Source organism: Narcine bancroftii, chromosome 8, assembly GCF_036971445.1.
Source record: "Narcine bancroftii isolate sNarBan1 chromosome 8, sNarBan1.hap1, whole genome shotgun sequence".
NCBI classification, from domain to species: domain Eukaryota; kingdom Metazoa; phylum Chordata; class Chondrichthyes; order Torpediniformes; family Narcinidae; genus Narcine; species Narcine bancroftii.
The window spans coordinates 165,007,900-165,028,433 of record NC_091476.1 but is presented as its reverse complement, the minus strand read 5'-3'; the positions used below and the strand labels follow the sequence as shown (position 1 = coordinate 165,028,433).

The 20,534-nt window shown below is 40.3% G+C and overlaps 1 protein-coding gene across 1 annotated transcript in view; it reads left to right on the top strand.

Moving 5' to 3' along the window:
* Positions 1 to 18,187, top strand: part of LOC138741936 (transmembrane protein 35B-like) — a 38,316-nt gene extending 20,129 nt beyond the window's left edge. The window contains 2 exon segments of the mRNA XM_069896149.1: positions 869 to 894; positions 18,057 to 18,187. Of these exon segments, the coding sequence (XP_069752250.1) occupies positions 869 to 894; positions 18,057 to 18,187 (157 nt within the window).
* The last annotated feature ends 2,347 nt before the right edge of the window (positions 18,188 to 20,534 follow it).

Below are 20,534 nucleotides of genomic sequence, written 5' to 3'. Positions count from 1 at the left end.
TTGGTTGACAATCCGGTGTTGCTGAGTGTGAGTGATGTATTGTTACCTGTGCTATTGTCCAGATCCATGTGCGCTCTCAGAAGATTTCTACTGATGTAGGCCATTCAGGCCATCAGATCTATGCTGCATCTTAGAGCAATCACATTCCCATACTAACCTTCTTTATAGCCTAGTCTCCCCACATACCCATCACCTTCCACCAGACTCTTGTCTCCTCATCTGCGCATGACCTTTAACTGACAGTGGCCAATGAACTTGGCAGCCTGCATGGCTTTGGGATGTGAGAAGAAACTGAAGCAAGCAGGGAAAACCCATACAGTCACGTAGGACATGCAAACTTCATTCAATAAGCACCGGAGGTTAGGGTTGAATCTGGGTCATGGAAGCTCTGGCAGTCATACCAGTGTCACCCCAGATATACATAGAAGATCCCACAGCACTATTTTGAAATAGAACTCAACCGACATTCCCGTTTTAATTTAAAAAAAAATTTTCTTTCAACCAGTCTGGTGAAGGCATTACATCCAAGAGGTCACTATGTTGCCATCACCAGTCCCCAAGCAGAGTCCTGACTCGCACCTAATGTACGACTTGATGTGATCCTCTTGGCCTATATAAAAGTGTTAAAGGATAAGAGAAAGGTTGCCAGTTGGATGGATTTCACACCAAATTTGGCTAGTTTCAGATATCTGCTGTGGGAAAATTTAACCGTGGTTGAGAGGTTTTTAGCCACTTCTAAGGTTTGTGTGTGTGGTTTTTTTTGGGGTGGTGTATGATGAGACGCTGAGACACTAACAAATCATTTGAATCAATAAAAGTCGGATGGGCGGCTGGCCGGCTCGAGTGAGGAGCGCGATCACAAGAGTAGCGTGGTTGAGTCAGTATTGCGAGAGAGTTTGCTGTACGCTACTCTTGCGTAAGGCTGCTATCACCCAAAATTGCTCGAGAGCAGCAGGCCGCACATCGCAGCTAAGTGCGGATAAGCATCGGAACTCAAAATCAAAAGTATGGATTCTGACCTTCAAAAATTCATAATTCAGGCAATAGTAACTCGGGGGACTAATTGTAATTTATCACCCATTAGTAATTTATCATGAAAGCCCTCAAAATACAGTAAAGCTGTCCACATTCATCATTACTTGGTTGTATCCTCCCCACCCCGGCTGTCTTTGGCATAGGCTACGGCAAAACCCACCAGTCATTTATTTAGGTCCATGGCCAAATGTGGGCTATAACCCTATTCAGTTTGAAAACACCGTCTTTGTCTAAGCTCTTGATCTTGTCACTGTTCACGAGAAAAGAAAACCGTTAGAGAAACAGTGGAACAAGCTTCATTTAATCTCACAGATAACTCGAATGTTGAACAATTCTGGATCGATGTCATCAACTGTATGAAATAAGTAATTTTGCAATATCACTCTTAGTGTTGCCTTTCAGCAATGCAGCCATTGAAAGAATCTTCTCGCAGATGAACCTTATCAAAACAAAACTGAGAAACAGAATGCAACAAGAACTGCTGGAGGTAATATTAAGCATTCACACGAATATGTCCAGAAACAATTTCTGCTGTAACAGTTTCGAGCCAAGACCATCTATGCTGAGTCATTTTACGTCGGATAAGTACAAATGTTACGATAATAATGAACATAACTTAGATTTCTAGATTTTTCTAGCCTTATTTAAGACTTTTTTATATATCTATGGTTATTAAAAACAGGATTTTCTTTTTTTGTCAATTTGTCTTCATGTCATGCAGGACTTTGTAGAGAATCTTGCGTAAATAATCGAATCTTGAAATGCCAATATTGGGCTATTTTTGGCTAGATTTTGTGGTGGGTCTGGCTACAATAAAAAATCTGTCAACACTGGGTCTGCCCAAGAGAAGGCCGAGACCAGCTCATTCAATAGGGATTAAATGAGCAGCATTCCAACTCCTCCAACAGAAGCATTACGGGGACAAGTGAGCCAATAAGTGAGTGTAGCGCGCGTTGAATGAACCAAAGACTTGTTGATCCAAACCAAGGCTTTTATTAACTAAAAGACTGGAGCATATCACAAGTAGGTCGACCAGTCCAGAATGACCTGGTCTGGCTAGGAGCAATCCTTTAAGACCTGGCAGTAGGTGTGGCTACCCTCTCAACCAATCACAGTCATCCTACACGACCATCAGTACATATGTACATATACACATTGGTGATAGAATCTGTACTACCACAGTGAGCTTATTAACAAAGCCTTGATTTAACTTGAACTGAGGTAGAGTTAATGGAATTTAAGAATGAATTCCATTGAGAATGAGAGGTGTAACTGTAGTTAAATCAGCAAGTTCTGGTGTGATGTACTGCAGGCTGACGGGAGGAGCCAGACAACGTTAGTAGATGATTGGTTGCCTCTCTGACTGGAGGCCTGTGACTAGCAGTGTGCTGTCGCAGTCGCATACTTTCCTGGGCCAGGAGTTGAGCCTGCTGGTGACATATATGGGGGAACGCGTGCGAGAGAGAGAGTGCGCCTGTGTGAGGCAGCCGCTGCTGGTGATACATTAGGTCGACACGCAAGAGAGATAATGCTCGTGCGTGGGTCAGAAGAGGGAGTGTGAATAGTGTGGTGATCCACATGCATGTGTAGGGTTGCATTAGGAGAAGGTCATAGTCACCTGAGTGGCAGAGAGCCCATGAAAAGGGTAGGGGGCATTGGTTGAGAGGTGCTTTTGTTTTCCAGAAAAAAAGGACTATGCCATTTTTCTGTGCTGAAGAAAGAGTGAGTGTGTTCTTTTAATTATGTGTATAGCATTTAACTTGCAGTCTATAGTGCCTCAGAGATCAGTGTTGGGTCTGTTGTTGTTTGTCATCCATATCAATGATCTGGATGATAATGTGGTAAATTGGATTAGCATGTTTGCACATGATAGGTCCAGTAGATAGAAAGGAAGGCTTTCAAAGCTCACAGCAGGATCTGGATCAGCTGGGAATAAATGCTGCAAAATAGCAGATGGAATTTAATGTGGACAGTTGTTGGCAGAATTACAAACGGCAATGAGGAAGTGTACATGAGGGAGATAGATCAGCTCGTTGAATGATGTAATGACAACAACCTTGCGTTCAATGTCAGCAAAACCAAGGAGATGATTGTGGACTTCAGTGGGAAGTCAGGGGAACACAACCCAGTCCTCATCAAGGGCTCAGTAGTGGAGATGGTCAAGAACTTCAAATTCTTGGGTGTCAACATCTCTGAGGATTTGTCCTGGAGCCTCCACATTGATACAATCACAAAGAAGGCTCGCCAGCAGCTATACTTTGTGAGGTGTCTGGTGTGATTCGGTATATCACCGAAGACTCATAAACTTCTACAGGTGTACCGTGGAGTGGTTGCCTCACTGCCTGGTATGGAGGTGCCAACTCTCAGGACAAGAATAAACTCCAGAGGGTTGTTAATTTGGCCTGCAACATCACAGGCATCATACATCACTCCATCCTGGACATTTACATGAGACGGTATCTTAAAAAAGCAACCTCTATCCTCAAAGACCCCCACCACCCAGGCCATGCCCTCTTCACTCTGCTTCCATCAGGTAAAAGAAGCCTAAAGATGGGCGCTCAGCAGTACAAGGACAGCTTCTTCCCTGGTGCCATCAGATTCCTGAATAATCAATCAAAAACACTGCATTACTTTTAATGGTTTATTATTGTTATTTTATGTTGCCCATTCAGAGCCAGCTCTTCAGCGCTTGACGTCCTGCTTTGCGGAAACTGCCAAAATGTTTGGCCTGGAAGTCAGCCTGAAGAAAACTGAGGTCCTCCATCAGCCAGCTCCCCACCATGACTACCAGCCCCCCCACATCTCCATCGGGCACACAAAACTCAAAACGGTCAACCAGTTTACCTATCTCGGCTGCACCATTTCATCAGATGCAAGGATCGACAATGAGATAGACAACAGACTCGCCAAGGCAAATAGCGCCTTTGGAAGACTACACAAAAGAGTCTGGAAAAACAACCAACTGAAAAACCTCACAAAGATAAGCGTATACAGAGCCGTTGTCATACCCACACTCCTGTTCGGCTCCGAATCATGGGTCCTCTACCGGCACCACCTACGGCTCCTAGAACGCTTCCACCAGCGTTGTCTCCGCTCCATCCTCAACATCCATTGGAGCGCTCACACCCCTAACGTCGAGGTACTCGAGATGGCAGAGGTCGACAGCATCGAGTCCACGCTGCTGAAGATCCAGCTGCGCTGGATGGGTCACGTCTCCAGAATGGAGGACCATCGCCTTCCCAAGATCGTATTATATGGCGAGCTCTCCACTGGCCACCGTGACAGAGGTGCACCAAAGAAAAGGTACAAGGACTGCCTAAAGAAATCTCTTGGTGCCTGCCACATTGACCACCGCCAGTGGGCTGATAACGCCTCAAACCGTGCATCTTGGCGCCTCACAGTTTGGCGGGCAGCAGCCACCTTTGAAGAAGACCGCAGAGCCCACCTCACTGACAAAAGGCAAAGGAGGAAAAACCCAACACCCAACCCCAACCAACCAATTTTCCCTTGCAACCGCTGCAATCGTGTCTGCCTGTCCCGCATCGGACTGGTCAGCCACAAACGAGCCTGCAGCTGACGTGGACTTTTTACCCCCTCCATAAATCTTCGTCCGCGAAGCCAAGCCAAAGATTGTTATTTTATGTTATATAGTAATGTTGTAAGATGGTATAATATGCATGTTTGCACTACAATGCCGCCGCAAAACACTGAATTTCATGATGATAAATCCTGAATCTGATTCTGAGGTGTTGTACTTTGAGAGGACGAACCAAAGTTAGGCTATTCACAGTAAGCAGTAGGGTACCGAGGAGTGCAGTAGAACAGAGGGATCTGGGTATACAGACACATAATTATCTGAATGTGGTGTCACAGTTAGATGGGGTCATAAAAAGAGCTTTTGAGTGGAGTAGTTGTGATGTCATTTTGAAGACATTGGTGAGGCCAAATTTGGAGTGCAGTGTCGGTCATCTAACTACAGGAAAGAAAGAGTAGAGATTTACGGGGATGTTGCTGTGACGAGGAACAGAGGTTAGGAGTTTATTCTCTGGAGATAGACAGAGGTATACAAAATTATGAGGGGTACAGATTGAATAAATACAATCAGCCTTTTTCTACTCACATTAGGTGAGACAAGAACGAGAGGACATGGGGTAAAGGTAAAAGTTGAGAAGCTTAAGGGGAACTTCATGCAGAGAGTGGCATGAATGCGGAAACACAGCTGAAATGAATGCAGGCTGGGAATTGACATTTAAGAAATATTTGGATAGGTACGTGAATGAGAGGGGTTTGGAAGGATATAGGTCAATGGGACTAGGTAGAATAATAGTTTGGCACTGACTTGATGGACCGAAGGGTGTGTTTCCGTGCTGTGGTTTTCCATGGTTCTATGAGTGCTTGTGACAGCATGAAGCCCCACTTAGCCTCCTTGAGTCATTCTTCAACCTATCTAGAAGGAACACTATATTAGTGCCAGCTATTGACTGAGATCTTATGAAGGCAATTTTGCAAGATGATGTACCTTCAGTCATTTTCATCAGGGATATACATGGTTGATGTGTGGCATGAATTCGGACAGAGTAAAATTCGTCCCATCCCAACTGGCCTTTCAGACTCTTCCCCAGAAACAGCTGGAGACTGCTGTCCCATGGACAGAATAAAATGTACAAACAATGTGCCAGATGCCTCGCTCCTAATCTGTCAGTCCCATTGGCACAACCGATCTAGCAGAAGTGGCAGCACCTTGGCATACAAGCAGGAAAAAGTGGCTCATAAGTCCTGCACCAAGAACCAGCCTCAGAAAAAGCCTTTTAAATTAAAAATGTAAACCTTCACTGCAGTTTTCTCCCAGGACAATCACTTACCTTTCAAGCTAATGACAGCACTAGCCCCACATTTTGTCTGATGTAGCACTATACTTTTGTTTTATTATAAATCTAACTTTTGTTCTTGCAGTACCTGCTGTAGTCTGCCTTGCCTGTGCAGCACCCTGAACAAAGTTCCTCACTGTATCTTGGTGTAGGTGACAACAAAAACTTCACTTCAATCACCCTGCCACATCAGCCTCAAACATTCTTCTTCACATAGTATCTGTGTCAACCACACTGTCACCAGGGTTCAGATTTGCTCCCCCTCTCACCTGATCACATTCAAGACATCCCCAACCAGGTAATCATGTCCCATGACCTTAGCAGTCCACTGCAGAATAAAAGTGCAGTGCAAGGATGTTTTAGTGTGTCAGACATAAAATGGCCTTTCCAATGCATGGAATGCATTGGGCCTTAAGCACACTTGGCACCTTGTATATTGCATCAGATGTTGTTCCTGATGACTTGTCCCAATGATAGCTGGAGAAATTAGCGGGTGGTATATACTGCAATGGGATTGATCCATTTTATCCTGGCTCAGGTTAAGGCATTCAGTGGTTGCCTCCCACATTAGAGAACTCTCATGGATCCATATTAATTGATTGGCTCCTTTACAGGTATCATTTGCAAAACTGGAGTGTCATGTTAAAAGGATGACATTTTCATGAACCCTTCTTCCTAGTTTTGTCCATTTGTATTTTCATTCAAAAGTGTTGCAAGTCTGGTACTGGGGCCAATGGCAGGAGAGATTCCTAATTTAAAAGTTTTGTCATGTGATAATTAGCATGTTCCCACCGAGCATCTGTTTCAGTACTTCAAATAGATCCAGAAAAATACCTGATGCTGGACAAATGATGAAATACATACATTTTACACTCTTCTGGATAGGAAATTATTCTGTGTTCATTTTCAGTAAAGGGAAGGCTTTTGGGACATTGAGAAATTTGAACATGATGTTTATCACTTTTTGAATTGTGGTTTTATTTATTGTGAACTGCAATTTACAGCACTAATTCTGAGCACCCTTGGAATATGCGGTTTAAAAGATTTGGTGTATGAAAAGTACCAGATCTCTTCAAAAATCATCTTTGAAGCTTTGCGCTGACATGTGGCTTTCCTTATTGAAATGTTCGGCAAGTTTTTAACCAGCTCTCACCACTTTGAAAATGCAGACGGAAAGTACACAACTTTTATCATTTACTTAGCTCAACTAACCACGACTGCTGAATGACACGTGCCCTTTCTGGAGGAAGTCTTGTCCGTACGCTATGAATAGAATTAATACAGGGAACATCTGTGTCTAAAAGCTGGAGATGATCTCCGATGCTGTGGACAGCTGTGGAGGCCCAGGTACATTTAAGACCGAGGTAGAAAAGTTCTTGATCAGGAAGGGAATCTAGGGTTACATGGAGAAGGGAGGAGAATGGAGTTAAAAAGGATAGTAAATCAGTCATGGTGAAATGGCCAGGTGGATTCAATGGGCCAAAAACCTAATCCCACTCTTATGTCTTGTGTCCACTTCAATGCCTTACCCTAGTCACCTGAACTTGCATGGTGAATGTTTGGTGAAAAGGAAGTTGTTGATGATCTTCCTGGCAGCACGTTCTATTCTTTACAATCAAAACTGAGATGAATTTTGTTGTTCTACCTCTCCAGTACACCACCATGTATCCAATACAGTCAAACTGTTGTGAACACCCCTCCAGTCAAGTTTATCCAACCATTCTATCATTCCAAGTTGTATTCCCCAAGCGTGAACATTAATTTTTGGATTTAGAAAGGTTGGAGTTGGCTTCTTAGTGTGAGCCTGCACTGCATGGGTTAATCTATAACCGAAACTGTGCACCCTCCTATTCTCTGACCCCTTAATAACATAAATTTATTTACCTTGAATTTTCTATTAATGATTGAGAATTAATTGCTCTCTGTGTAATTTAATTCTGTTGTGTGGAGAAGCCTGTTAATGTTAGCCTGATAGGAAAGCTGACCTGATCAAACACAATCTTATGAAATGGCAGAGCGGGTTTTAGAGGATATCTGTTCTTAACTTGTATGTGCAGTATTCCTGGAAATTGATGAACTATCCAGCTCCCCTCTCTCAATACACTCACCTTCCCATTTTACTTTCACTTTTCTAGTGAAACCCTTTTCCCTCATGTGATATTCTCCTTGATTTGATTCCCATTTTCATACTCAATACAAGGAGCATAAATTTGGCTATATGTGGTTATAACTAGTTTTACTATTCAATACTAAGATTTTGCCTGGCTACATCAAAGACCTATCGGGTTCACATAGATAATCCATGCTACTATTCTCCATCTTGTGACAGAGTATATAGAAATGTTTTTGGGAGATAAATTGGGAAAGGTTTGTTAGAGTAGGTTACACACAAACACTTTAAAATAGATCTCATTTAAAATACTGGAGCTCTGCCCCATGCTACACATATCCGCTCCACAGCTTTTGCAAGAACTTTGAAGAATGCTATAGAGACTTCACTAATGGATTGTTGTTTACAAAAGATGACAGATCTTGTTGGAGCCACAGATTGTCTGGAAGAAAACTTCTTGTTCTAAGAGGGTCATGTTGTTTTGCAAGCAGAGAGTGTCCAACAGGCTTTCACTCAGAGAGAGTGAAAGAGAGAGACACACACGCACAGAGATAATTTCCACAGTGTTACAGCCAGCAGAAGTAGCTGGGACTGGAACAGGACAAGCTGGCAAGCTTGTGGAAAGCCATTTGGAAGACGGCCTAGTCAAAGCCCTTGTGGTTCATGCAAGAGGAGAGGACTGTCTGTCTAATGTTTCACTTGGGATAAGAGAAACAAGAAGGAACTCTGTGGTGACCTGAAAGAAAGAGGTTATCATCTGGAGGACCCTGAAGGGGAAAGTTTCTTCGGCAAGACACTGTGAAGTGGCTGATGGAAGTAAATGTATAACAAATCTCTCTCTGAAAACCAACAAGAACCTTCCTGAATGGTAACCATTTACCATTCAAGCACCAAAGCCTGGTGAATTTCATAAATGTTAAATTCTGTGCACAGTATAAGAATTGCCTCCAACCAGTGAACTTGGAGGAATGAGAAGTGAGATTGGGCTGTGAATCAAAGAACCTTTCTGAACTTACACACACATTAAGACCACAAGCACTTAGAATTAGAAGGGGGTTAAGTTAGGTTAGTTAAGTTGAAGTGTGATTCGGTTTTCATGTTTAAAGATAATTAAAAGCAACTTTTGTTTAAGTGACCATTTGTCTTGGTGAATATCTATTGCTGCTGGGTTTATGGGTCCTCTGGGCTCATAACAATCTCCAAAATTTAAAAATGCTTCTCCCCTTCCCGAAAGTGACAGTCTTTCTTGTCACCAGTGTTCAACAGCATCCGTATTTGCCCACTGAACCAAATGCCTCTGGTTCCTTCCTCCATTTGGTAAACATTAACCAAAGATGCCTTTGCTCTCCTTAAATTTGATTTGGATCATGGTTTCTATCTGATCTCACTCATGCCCACTGAGCCTACCTTGCACTAGACATTCCTGCATTCAACTTCAATCCCATTCAGCATTGACCACCCATTGTCCCTTCCAAGATCCCATGCTAGGCCTAGATTCCAAAAATCAACTTTGAGGAAACTCAACAACTTGGCATCAGGACAGAAAATTTGCAGTTGAATAAATTCTTCCTCATTCTGTCCTAATTGTCTCTGTAAGCTCTTCTCCAGTCTTGTGTGCTTGAATGGGTTCATATTTTATCCTTCTAAATTCCAGAGATACAAGTCCATGCTCCACATCCTCAGTGGCAGCTTCTTATTCCAGGAATCGACCTTTTATTGTACTACCACCAAGCCTGTTGCAGCCATGCATAAACGTGCTGGGGGTGCTCAGCAGGCCATGCAGTTCCCATGGAAAGCAAAAGGCAGTAGGCATTTCGGGCCTGAGCCCTTCTTCAAACATTCAGTCCGAAATGTCAATTGCCTATCGCTTTCTGTGGATGCTGCATGACCTCCTGAGTTCCTCCGGCTCTTTTGTGCATTGGTCTTGTTCTTCAACATCTGTTGTTCACCTCCAAGTCAGTTATTTTCATTCTGAGATAAAGAGACCAAAATACGTACAGTACTCCAGGAGTGTCTTGCCAAAGCCCTGTGCAATAAAGAGCCATCAGGCAATACCTTCCATGATGAGGCCTTAACCTTGGAATTCCCTTCTTGCTCATTTCAGCCTTTGAACCAACCTCTTCTCCTTTTCTGATCCTTTTACAACGGTCTGCATTGGCTTACACTCAATATTCCCTCTAATTTTTAGTAGTCAGTGTGCACAAAACTCTTACATTGTGAACTTTTTTTTTTCCGGTGACAAAAGTAGATGTGCACTGAATGCTTGTGCAAACGTAAACTAATAAACACAAGGTTACACATGATACAGTATAATTGGTTACACAGGTTATATATCACGCCCCAAAAGTTTTTAAAAAATGGGATCCAACATTATCAGATAGATGTTTTTTGCTGTAAGAAGGAAACGGGAACAACAGTACATGCAATTTGGGCATGTGAGAAAGTGAGAAAGTTTTGGGAAGATCTAAATCAGGTATTAAATAAAATCACAAAAAATCCAGAGATCTTTCTTCTAAGTAATATAAGAAGTAAAGAATTAAGCCTCAAACTGGATGAAGCGCAAAAAAGATTTATTATGATAGCCTTAACTGTAACAAAAAGATGTATAATGTCAACTTGGAAATCAGAAGAGAGCCTGAGAATACAGCAATGGTACATGGAAATGAATAAATGTATTTCTTTGGAAAAAAATAACATATAATTAAAAAAATAAAGTCACATTATTTGAGCAAATTTGGGAACCGTATATGGAACATAACAGAGAGGGCTTGCCTTGGATCTCCACCCCCTAAAATGATAAGAAGACAAAACTACTTGATCCAGTGTGTAAAAGTAGAAGACACATTTTTCTGGTTTATTTTCATTGTGTGATGACGTTGTTTAATGGTTTTATTGTATTGTATTTGTGGAACGTTTAATGGGTTTGGAGGGGAGTGGGTAGGGGGGAAAAAAGGGAAGAAAATGCCACTGTGTATATTTAAGAGGGAAATGTTTGTTATGTATTCTGATTGATCTGGTTCACATAGAAACTGTCTCAAGGTAATTTTCACTCAGCTTCTCTCTCATAGCTAACAAAACAGCAATGGCATATTTTAATACAAGTATGATTAACTACTTGTTTAACCAACTAACGAGTTAACAGAAAGAGTTAACTAAGAGATTATTTTCAATAAGTATAATTATGAATTACTGCATTATTTTCAGTCGTGCGCACATTAATTTTATTTGTGCGCTGGTTGCAAAGCGTGCGTGCACGCACACACGCGCACAGCTTAGAGGGAGCAGTGCTGACAGTCCCATGAAATTTTTACCTTTACAAGTTGCATTGAAGGACACAGCTTACATAAATGATTTTGTTTCATTTCCTTAAATGGTTCAAGATATGCAAAGACTTGTACATTGAATATTTTGAGTTTTGTAATCAAAATTGCATTGGCCATGATGCATAATGGGCAACACACAAGTGGGATTTGTGACTCTCCCCTTACAAGATTTGCTATGAGGCTTTGCATAGCAATTTCTCATTATAAGAGTGCTAAATAAAACTGCACCACATTTTTAACAAAGGTCCTGGAACTCTGTCTGAACCAGGCAAGCAATATTGCGTCTCAATCACTGTTAGATTGGAATATTCTAAGAAGATATACAGTCTTCATTAGGAAGTGGGAATTAGAATAATTTATTCAGAGGCAAATCAACCAAAGTAAAGAGAAAGAAAGACGTAATTAAGGAAAACAACAAAAAGTGCAACGTTTTGATTTCCTATTCGAATTAAGATTTAAAGGAATGAGACTCTGCTTTAAAAGATCATTATTGGTATCAGAGTTGGTTTAGCAGTAAAACTAAGTAGCTATGCACAGTTTAAATTAACTCCACCCCGCATTCAAATGCTACATTTCTTTGCAAGGTTGTGGAGGAATCTTGCGATTACTAATTTCATAATTTACTTGCAAACATTCAAATTTAATCCTGAATGACAGCACATTGGTAATCTCCTTGTTATTTTTATTACAGAAATTTCACCATTAACCATATAACAATTACAGCACAGAAACAGGCCAACTTGGCCCTTCTTGTTCATTAGTAAAATATTCAAAAAAGAATGGCTGCTATTTTGTAGCCAGCAAGAGGCTAATGTTTGCTCTTAGTGAGATGTCTGACTGATCAGATCTCTGTGATGGTTGTGCAAATACAATGTTTCTTTACTATTTCATTGAATAAGTTCAAAGATTTTGTTAAAAATATGAAACTTAAAATGATCTTTTAACATCCATTGGGATGGATCAAAAGAGGGATGGGTTGATTTCAATTTGATTTGAGACATCGGGATAGGTTTCAAAATAATGAACCTCAGTTTTTAACTTTTTTACCAGAATCAACAATTAATCTCACATTTGATCAAAATGTATCTTAACATTTAAAGTTTGCATCATCAAAATAACAACCACCCGCAAAATGTCAGTAAGATAAAGGAGCTGATCATAGACTTCAGGAAGGCTGATAGACCCCACACTCCTGTGCACATCAATGGTGCTGAAGTGGAAAAAGTAAATTACTTCATATTCTTGGGAGTAACTAGGTCAGTGCCATAGTAGTGCCTCTACTTCCTTAGAAGACCAAGGTATGTGGTACGGGAGCTTCTCCACCCAAGATCAGAAGAAGCTGCAGAAGGTGGTGAATGCAGATGAGGAGATCAACGAACATCCCTGCTCTCGATTAACACTCCTTCTGGCTCGGAAAGGCAGTCATTGTCCTGAAGGACCCATCCCACCCTGGACACACTCTCTTAATGGGAGAAGATTCAAGAGTGTGAGATCTCGTACCAACAGATTGAAACACAACTTCTTTTCCCTGCAGCTATTGGGCTCTTGAGTGAACCCCACAATAGTGAGCGTATGCACTCTTGTTCTTTGACTTTGTACTGCTTTATGCTGCTAGAGTTGTCTCGCAACACGAAATTAACCTTTCTCATATGACAATGAACCTGAAAATGAAGTCTCCAGGGTCCCAATTATCACAAATGCTTGTTGATTGCACTTTCTCCTGCAAAATTATTAATCGTGTGTTGACGATGACCAAGGTTCTTTGTGATTATCACCTTCTCACTTCAGTTAATATTAATTTTCAGTTGTTTTTTTTTAATTCATCTCCTTAGATCCTTTCACAAGCCTCTGTTACTTTTCTTATCAATTCACCTGCTGATGTGGATTCACAAGTAAAATTACAAAATATTCTGTGTGCAGAATTTTACCTGAATCTTTGAGGGAAATTCCAAATTGTATTATTTTAATGGACAGAATACTGGAAAAGTATTGGGTTGCAAACATTGATTCTTTTTTTAAACTGCTTCATGTAGCATTTGTCAGAATGATTTACTGATAATTAAGAAGATTGATCTGGTGATAGATTCTGATGTTTATCTGCTTGCTGCACTTTGAAGAGCTGTGTTTTATCAAAGGTTTAAGACCAAGGTATGTGGTACGGGAGCTTCTCCACCCAAGATCAGGAGAAGCTGCAGAAGGTGGTGAATGCAGATGAGGAGATCGACGAACATCCCTGCTCTCGATTAACACTCCTTCTGGCTCGGAAAGGCAGTCATTGTCCTGAAGGACCCATCCCACCCTGGACACACTCTCTTAACGGGGAGAAGATTCAAGAGTGAGATCTCGTACCAACAGATTGAAACACACTCAGAAATTCTGTTTAAATTCTGTCCTGATTATTTGAGTATCTTATTTAACATGTCGTCCCAACTTGAATGTTTTACTCACTTATAGAAATGATGGCTCACAATGTCCACAACTAAAATCATTCCCTGTCAAATAATCAACATCCCTTGTCATTGGAGGTCAATAGTCTGCTGAAACCTAGTTTTGAGCTTACTCTTTTAAGTCCTCCTAAATTGAGACTGATTTGTGGGATGGTTAGACATCATATGACATGCGATTGAGTTGACGAGGCCTTTGTACATTGGAATTAAGAATGGGCATTGCAAAGAAATGGAAATAGCATCGAAACAGTAAAACAAAATTCTGTCAGGGCTCAACAGTGCCAAGAGGACATTTGGTTGAGGAGGAGGGATACAAAGAACCAGTGGTCACACTCCCATCATGTACGATGCATCTCAGACTGAGATGAGGAGAAACTTCTTCATTCAATGGGTGTTGAACCTGTGAAATCAAAGTGACTGAATATTTCAGATTCCCTTAGCAATAGCTAGAAAGTGTATTGCTATAACTTGGAAGTCAGATATTGATTTGGAAATGGATAGATAGCATGCAAATGTTCGGAGTTGTATTCCACGTGAGAAAATTACTTATAATTTAAGAGATAAATATCAATTTTGTAAAATTTACAGTGCATATTTACAAACTGTTGGTATTAAATTTTAAATGAATCTCGAACATACCCTTTCTCTTATCGGTCTCTGTAAATATTTATATATTTAAAGGTATCAGAAAGTGAAGTTTTCCTGTTTCTTTTGTACTTCTTTACTCTTTTTTTAAATAAAATATCACAAGTATTTGGATTAAGTTTGAAATATTGTGATATGTTTGCTAAGCATTTTTATTTTAAATAAATTATTTTAAAAAATGAGATTCAGTAAAACTCCAATATACGCTGTTTTGTCGGGATCCATGTGTACCATCAGATGACAATGAACTTGAACTTGATCTGCTGTCTAATCTTTAAAAGTGCTGGGGCCTTAATCCCTCATTTTCTCTAAACTTTCCCATATTACCTTTATACTTCACTGATTCACTATAATATTTACTACTGTGTCACAACTTTAAAACAAAGTTAATTAAAAGTGCATAGGAGTATTAATGGGAGTAAAATCCAATAATCCAGAAAAATTGCCACTTCAGCACCACCCAAGGATGTTGGATTATTGGAGTTTTACGGGAGATCGGTTATTGATCAGAAATAATATCAAAGGTAATGGGCAGGAAGCCACATGAATGATTGTACTGAATATGGAGCAGGCTCAAAAGGCCAAGGGGCCTAGTCCTTTTTTTTTCTCTGCTTCTATGATTTCACATAATCTCTGAAGCTCTACTGAAGATGTTGCATGATCGTAGTTGTAATCTTATCTCAGCCAGGTCTGTGTAACTGTGTTCCCAGTCCACATCTCCATCTATTTGATGCCTTTCAACTTTGTTGTTCCTCATGTCAAGTCTATTAGTAGCTGTAATCTTAAGAATGAGGAATGTCACAGGTAAGCTAAAAAAAGATTATTACCTCAATAATAAATCCACACACAGAAGAAAGGAATGAACATTGCTAAAAGAAGTGATGAATAACAATTTGAATGTTGAAAATTTTTCTTGAGTCTTTCTTACTGTCGCCTTTCAAAATAGTTTGTCCTTGCAGTCTGGAGTTGTGATCGAGGGAGGAACAGAGAGGGTGGCTCATACTAGATAGCAGAAATATTTAATTAATTTTGTTTATGAATGCTGGTGCACTGTATTGCATCGTGACCCTAAAGGAATCCCTTTACATGTGCATACCATCTGTGAGTTTCCTTGGATTATTGACGCTGCTGCTTTATATCAGGGGAAGAGAGAAAAAGAGAGAAAGAAAAAGTAGCTCTCATGCTTTGGATCCTGGGGAACATTGGGAAATTGCAGAGAGCGATCATTTCAACAGCAAAACTAGAAGAAACCAATGTCTTACATGCCTACTGAAGGGGACTGATGCAATGATTTGATCTGAACCCAGCAGATCTGTTGGGAAGAAGCAGAAAAACGAGATAAGTCAGGGAAAGAGGGTGAAAGATTCAACAATTCAGGCTATAATTTTACAGTTTGACTAACAAGGCTGAAACGATCAAGTGCAGACAACTTTTGCCTAAGATGCATCTTGCTTTCAGTAGGCATAACTTGTATTTTTAATGAAGCACTTCTGCATTGGTCTTTGTTTGGTTTGAAATTTAAATGCTTTTTAAATGAACTATTTTTGTGTTAAATGCCATTGCGTTAATCAAATGATTGATTTTATGGCGAGTCTTGCAGAAGACAAATGTGAGATGACAGGATTTAAAATGTTACTGGAGGACAATGCATAAATTCTTACCTTTTGAAAAGTTCACTTGTGCTGAGGATCCTTCAGAGTTGAAGTAGAAGATTATACGTGTGCTCAAAATGTACTCTGCTGCCATGGGATACATAATGATGTTAACAATGTTAACAATGATGTTATGTGTTAAAACTCTAATGTGCTTTTAAAGTTTATAGTTCATTGTTACTGAATTTTCATTGTTACTCTTAACCGCATTTGCAACACATGCTTTTTTCCTGTTAAAGGTCAGAAAACTTTGTTAAAGTTTAAGTATTTCCATTTTCAAAAGGTAGCAGAAGCTTCTGTATTTGTGTATTTCACTGAACCGTAGCAGTAACTTCTGTAGTCATTCCTCATCTTTTTCATCATCTCACCCCGTTCCTCTGCTCCATGACTTACTTCTGATTATCTTTACTCATTGCATACTGTCCTTATTTTGTCATTTTGCAACTTAAGAGTTTAATAAAAATACTGTATTAAAATAAGGGGTGTTGTAAATATATAGTGTGGAATTAATTACCGGCTAAACTCCACTGACCTGTTTGACCTTTCTGAATGTTATGAAACAGTGCATTATTGCTTGAACTGCTTTGTGAGTCCATACCACAGGAGAGCGATACTTTGCAGAAAGGTCTTTTACCTGGCTTCTATACTGATGAGAAATTTAACCAGAGTGTGTGATCCAGTGATAGTAAACTGGTTCCTGTATTGGAAGGGAAGCCAGCATCTGAGACGGTAAACTGGGAGGTTCTCATGACTGGGTAAGTGAAAAGAGGAAAGATCTTCCTATTATGCTTTCATGCAGGAAGCCCATTGTGTTCGAACACGAGTTGCCCCCGCAAAATTTCTTGGGGATTTGAGGTGACATATGGAGCGAAAGGAAGGCTTGGGTTCTCTGCCATGGTTGGGGCAGTTTGGGAGATGACGCATTCCTTGGCTGTGAGCTTTGAATGAATGGTTTTGAAGTTCTCCATGCCAAGTAGAAGTTTCATACCAGTGCATGTTGGGATTTCACTTGAAAGCTGGAAAAGACACCACAGTATTAATATTTCTAAGTGGAGTTTTGAACTGCTATTAAAGGAGAAAAAGTGGGCCACTATAGATATGTTAATCATAAACATATAATTAGTTCACATCTAAAGTGTTATCATAACTGGTTTTGTGTTGCTTCCACTGACCCTGTTTACTGAAACCTTCTTCATACAGGCCTTTTGTCAATTTGCATAGACATTTGCTTTCAGAGTTTTGTAGATTTACTTTACCTTCATGCTTCAGTTTCTCCGAACAAGATCCAGGATTTCTCTGCCATTTCCTCATGTAGTTCTGGAGCTCAGAGATGGAGCTTCACTGTCTCCCTGTCCTCTCACACTCCCAGACTTTGCCACAGAGTGCCTGAATGATTTCAAGTTTTTAAGATCTCAAAGCTCCTCAGGTTCAGTAAAACATTTTTACAAGGTTTTGGGACTCAGTTGGGAGCAAAGTTGATGTTGATTTGCATGGGCAGTGTTTTTCTGGTTTTTGACTTGGATACAAGAGGATATTACGAATGGATGTTCCCCTCTCCTGTCTCTGTTCATGATTAAATCCACCAAATCTCATGGGAAACAGAATGTGTAAAACATTACCAATTGGAACCTAGATGGCTCGTCCATCATGTGTATGTTGTCCGTTACTTGCATTTGGTTTCCCAGTTTTTACTGTCTGATGTAGAGGGTTGTGAATGAAAGAAGAGTTGAGAAAGCTTTGAATGTTAGACCATTCTCTGCCTGAGTCAGCCCCTGAAGATAGTAAGGAAAGGTAACTAGAAGAAAGGTGATGGAATGTTTAAGAAGCTGGAGCTTTCTTTCTTCATGAATCCTTTAACATGTTACATTGAATGGATTTTGTGCTCTCAGGCTGTAGATCCTGGGGAAAGCTGAACTTCCAGCAAAAGCCAGCTGGAAATAGATTTATCTTTTTGTATTATTTAAATCATTTTCCAGGTGCCACCTATTCCTTGCTGATGTTGAAGAAACCCGTTTACATGTGCATACCAGCCACCGTCTGCCTTGGCATGTTAATGCTACTCCTCTATGTCTGGGGAAGAGACAGAAAGAAACAGAAGGAAGAATAGCCTGTCCTCTCTTAGTTCCAGCTGCCATGCACCAGATTAGGTTCTACAGAAGTCTACTTTTAAATCAGAAGTAAGTAAAGCGTGTTAAATGAAGGGAATTGATGCCATGCCATGACAAAAATTCCATAGGGCAACAGGGAATAATCAGGTGGAAATGATGGAAGGCTATCCATCAAGTACTTAAAATAAGTACTTAAAATAAGTGATTCCGAAGTTGTAATATGGAGAGTAGGATACGTGTTTTGGAGTCTGTGAGAGACATTTGTTTACTGACTATCTAAATTGCCAGGACGAAATCATTGGATAAATATCAAAACACAAGAATAAGGAACAGGAGTAAACCATTTGGTCCTTCAAGCCTGCTCTGCTATCTCTCAAGATTATTGCTATATTCTATCTCTATTATGCTCTTGCACTTCACCCATTGGCCTTGATTCCCTGAATATCTATCGATCTGTTTTGAATTAATTCAATGACTAAGATTGCACAACCCTCCTCGGTAGAGATTCACCATGACAAAACCGCCCCTCATCTCATAAATAGCCTACCTAGCACTTATACTTCATGCATCAAGCACATCAAACTTGAAAAGAATTTTGTAACTATGAGGGGGATGTCTTTCTGTTCTGAATTCAGACCCAATTTACTCAATCTGTCCCTTACAATAAACCTGCCATTCTGGAACAAGTCTGATGAATCTTCAGTACATTCCCTTCATGGTAAGTGTATCTTTTTTTTAGATAAGAAGACTTCCCTAACACTGGGAGTGTTTGGAACTCATCAGTGAAGTTTATCAGAGACCAGGTTCGCTCACTGATTCTATATACACTCAGAAGGTATATCAGTTTTCATGAAACAAGTGAATTATGATTTTTTGATGAAGTGTTGATTATTCTAAGAATTTAAACAAGCAACTGCAAGCTCTTTAAATCTTATGGTATTGATGTATAATGGACTATTTTGATTGTTTTTACTGAAATCCTTTGTGCATTTATCACTGTTGATTGCTCAGCAGTTCTGCAAGGAAATAAGTATATACAGTCAAATCCCTGTTATCTGGAATTCAAGCAATTGGCAGCCTCAAGCAACCAGAAGAAAAATAGCAGAAAGTAAATAGGTAAAAAATACAAAATATTAAAACCAGCGCCCCAAGCAACCAGTTCGTTAATCCACGCAACAGGCAATCTCAAGCAATCGGAAAATTCCCCAATCCCATAAACTGCCGGATACTGGGGTTTAACTTTAATCTCACATTTAAAGTGTCATTGAAGAAAGATGGTTTGGTCCATTCTGTACCTTTTGAAATTGAAATCTGTTCAATCTGGTTCTCAACATGTGTGGAGGTGGGTCTGGATGGGGAGGGGCTTCAACTACACTTCAGTACAAACATTCCATCTTGTGTAGGGGCAGGATTCTAAATGGCATTAATTCCAGGCCAATTGAACTCGTAAGTGCGATGGTTTGTGGTTATTAAAGTACATAATTGTCAGTAAAAGGAAAAGGAGCAACTCCCGTCTAAGCCACATTTTTTAACTGATGTCAGAAGTGAAATTTAATCACACACCACCAGTCTCTGTATTTTCACATTGTGTAAAACACTATCCCTGTTCCATGCTGTGCTTCCTGAGTAATACTGTAAGTGAGAATCAAGGAAAAAAAAAGGCTGTTTTAATAAAACGTCACGATCTGAATAGGATTGATTTCCAAGAAAATTAAAATGATTCTGTCTGAACATTTTTTTTTGGTCATTTTTATTTGACTCTCCTACTTAGGACGAGGGAACATCACAGTGAAATGGTGACTAAAAATAGATTGAAGGTATTTAAGAGAGTCTTCCTTAACCAGGGAGCAGAAATATTTACTGGAGATCTGATGGTACAAGAAGTCATGCATGCAACATAAAAACCAGTCTGGTCCTGCAGGGCTGACTGGCCAAGCCTTGTTTTGAAATTTTATGTAACTATGTAAATTGTTGCAATGTTAAATCAAGGCTTACTTTGAGTGCTTTATATTTGATAAAATAACATTGGAACTAGGAACATGAAGAGCGATCACTATCGTCAGATAGCAGCAGCAATCATCAACGGTCCACACCACTCGGCACCCGCCCTGTTCTCGCTGCTACTGTCAGAAAAGAGGTATGGGCTCCACAACCAAGTTTAGGGACAGCTGCTACCCCTCCAGTCTTCATTGCTGAATCCGACAGGGAGAATGGGACACGTGGTGGCGATTGGCCTGGAGGTGGGTCCAAGAGAGTGGCAGGTTTCCAAAGCTGAGCATTGGTGGAAGATAGGAAGTGGGGATGAGTGGGTGGGCGCTGTGCGTGATGATGTCATTACGGGAGATC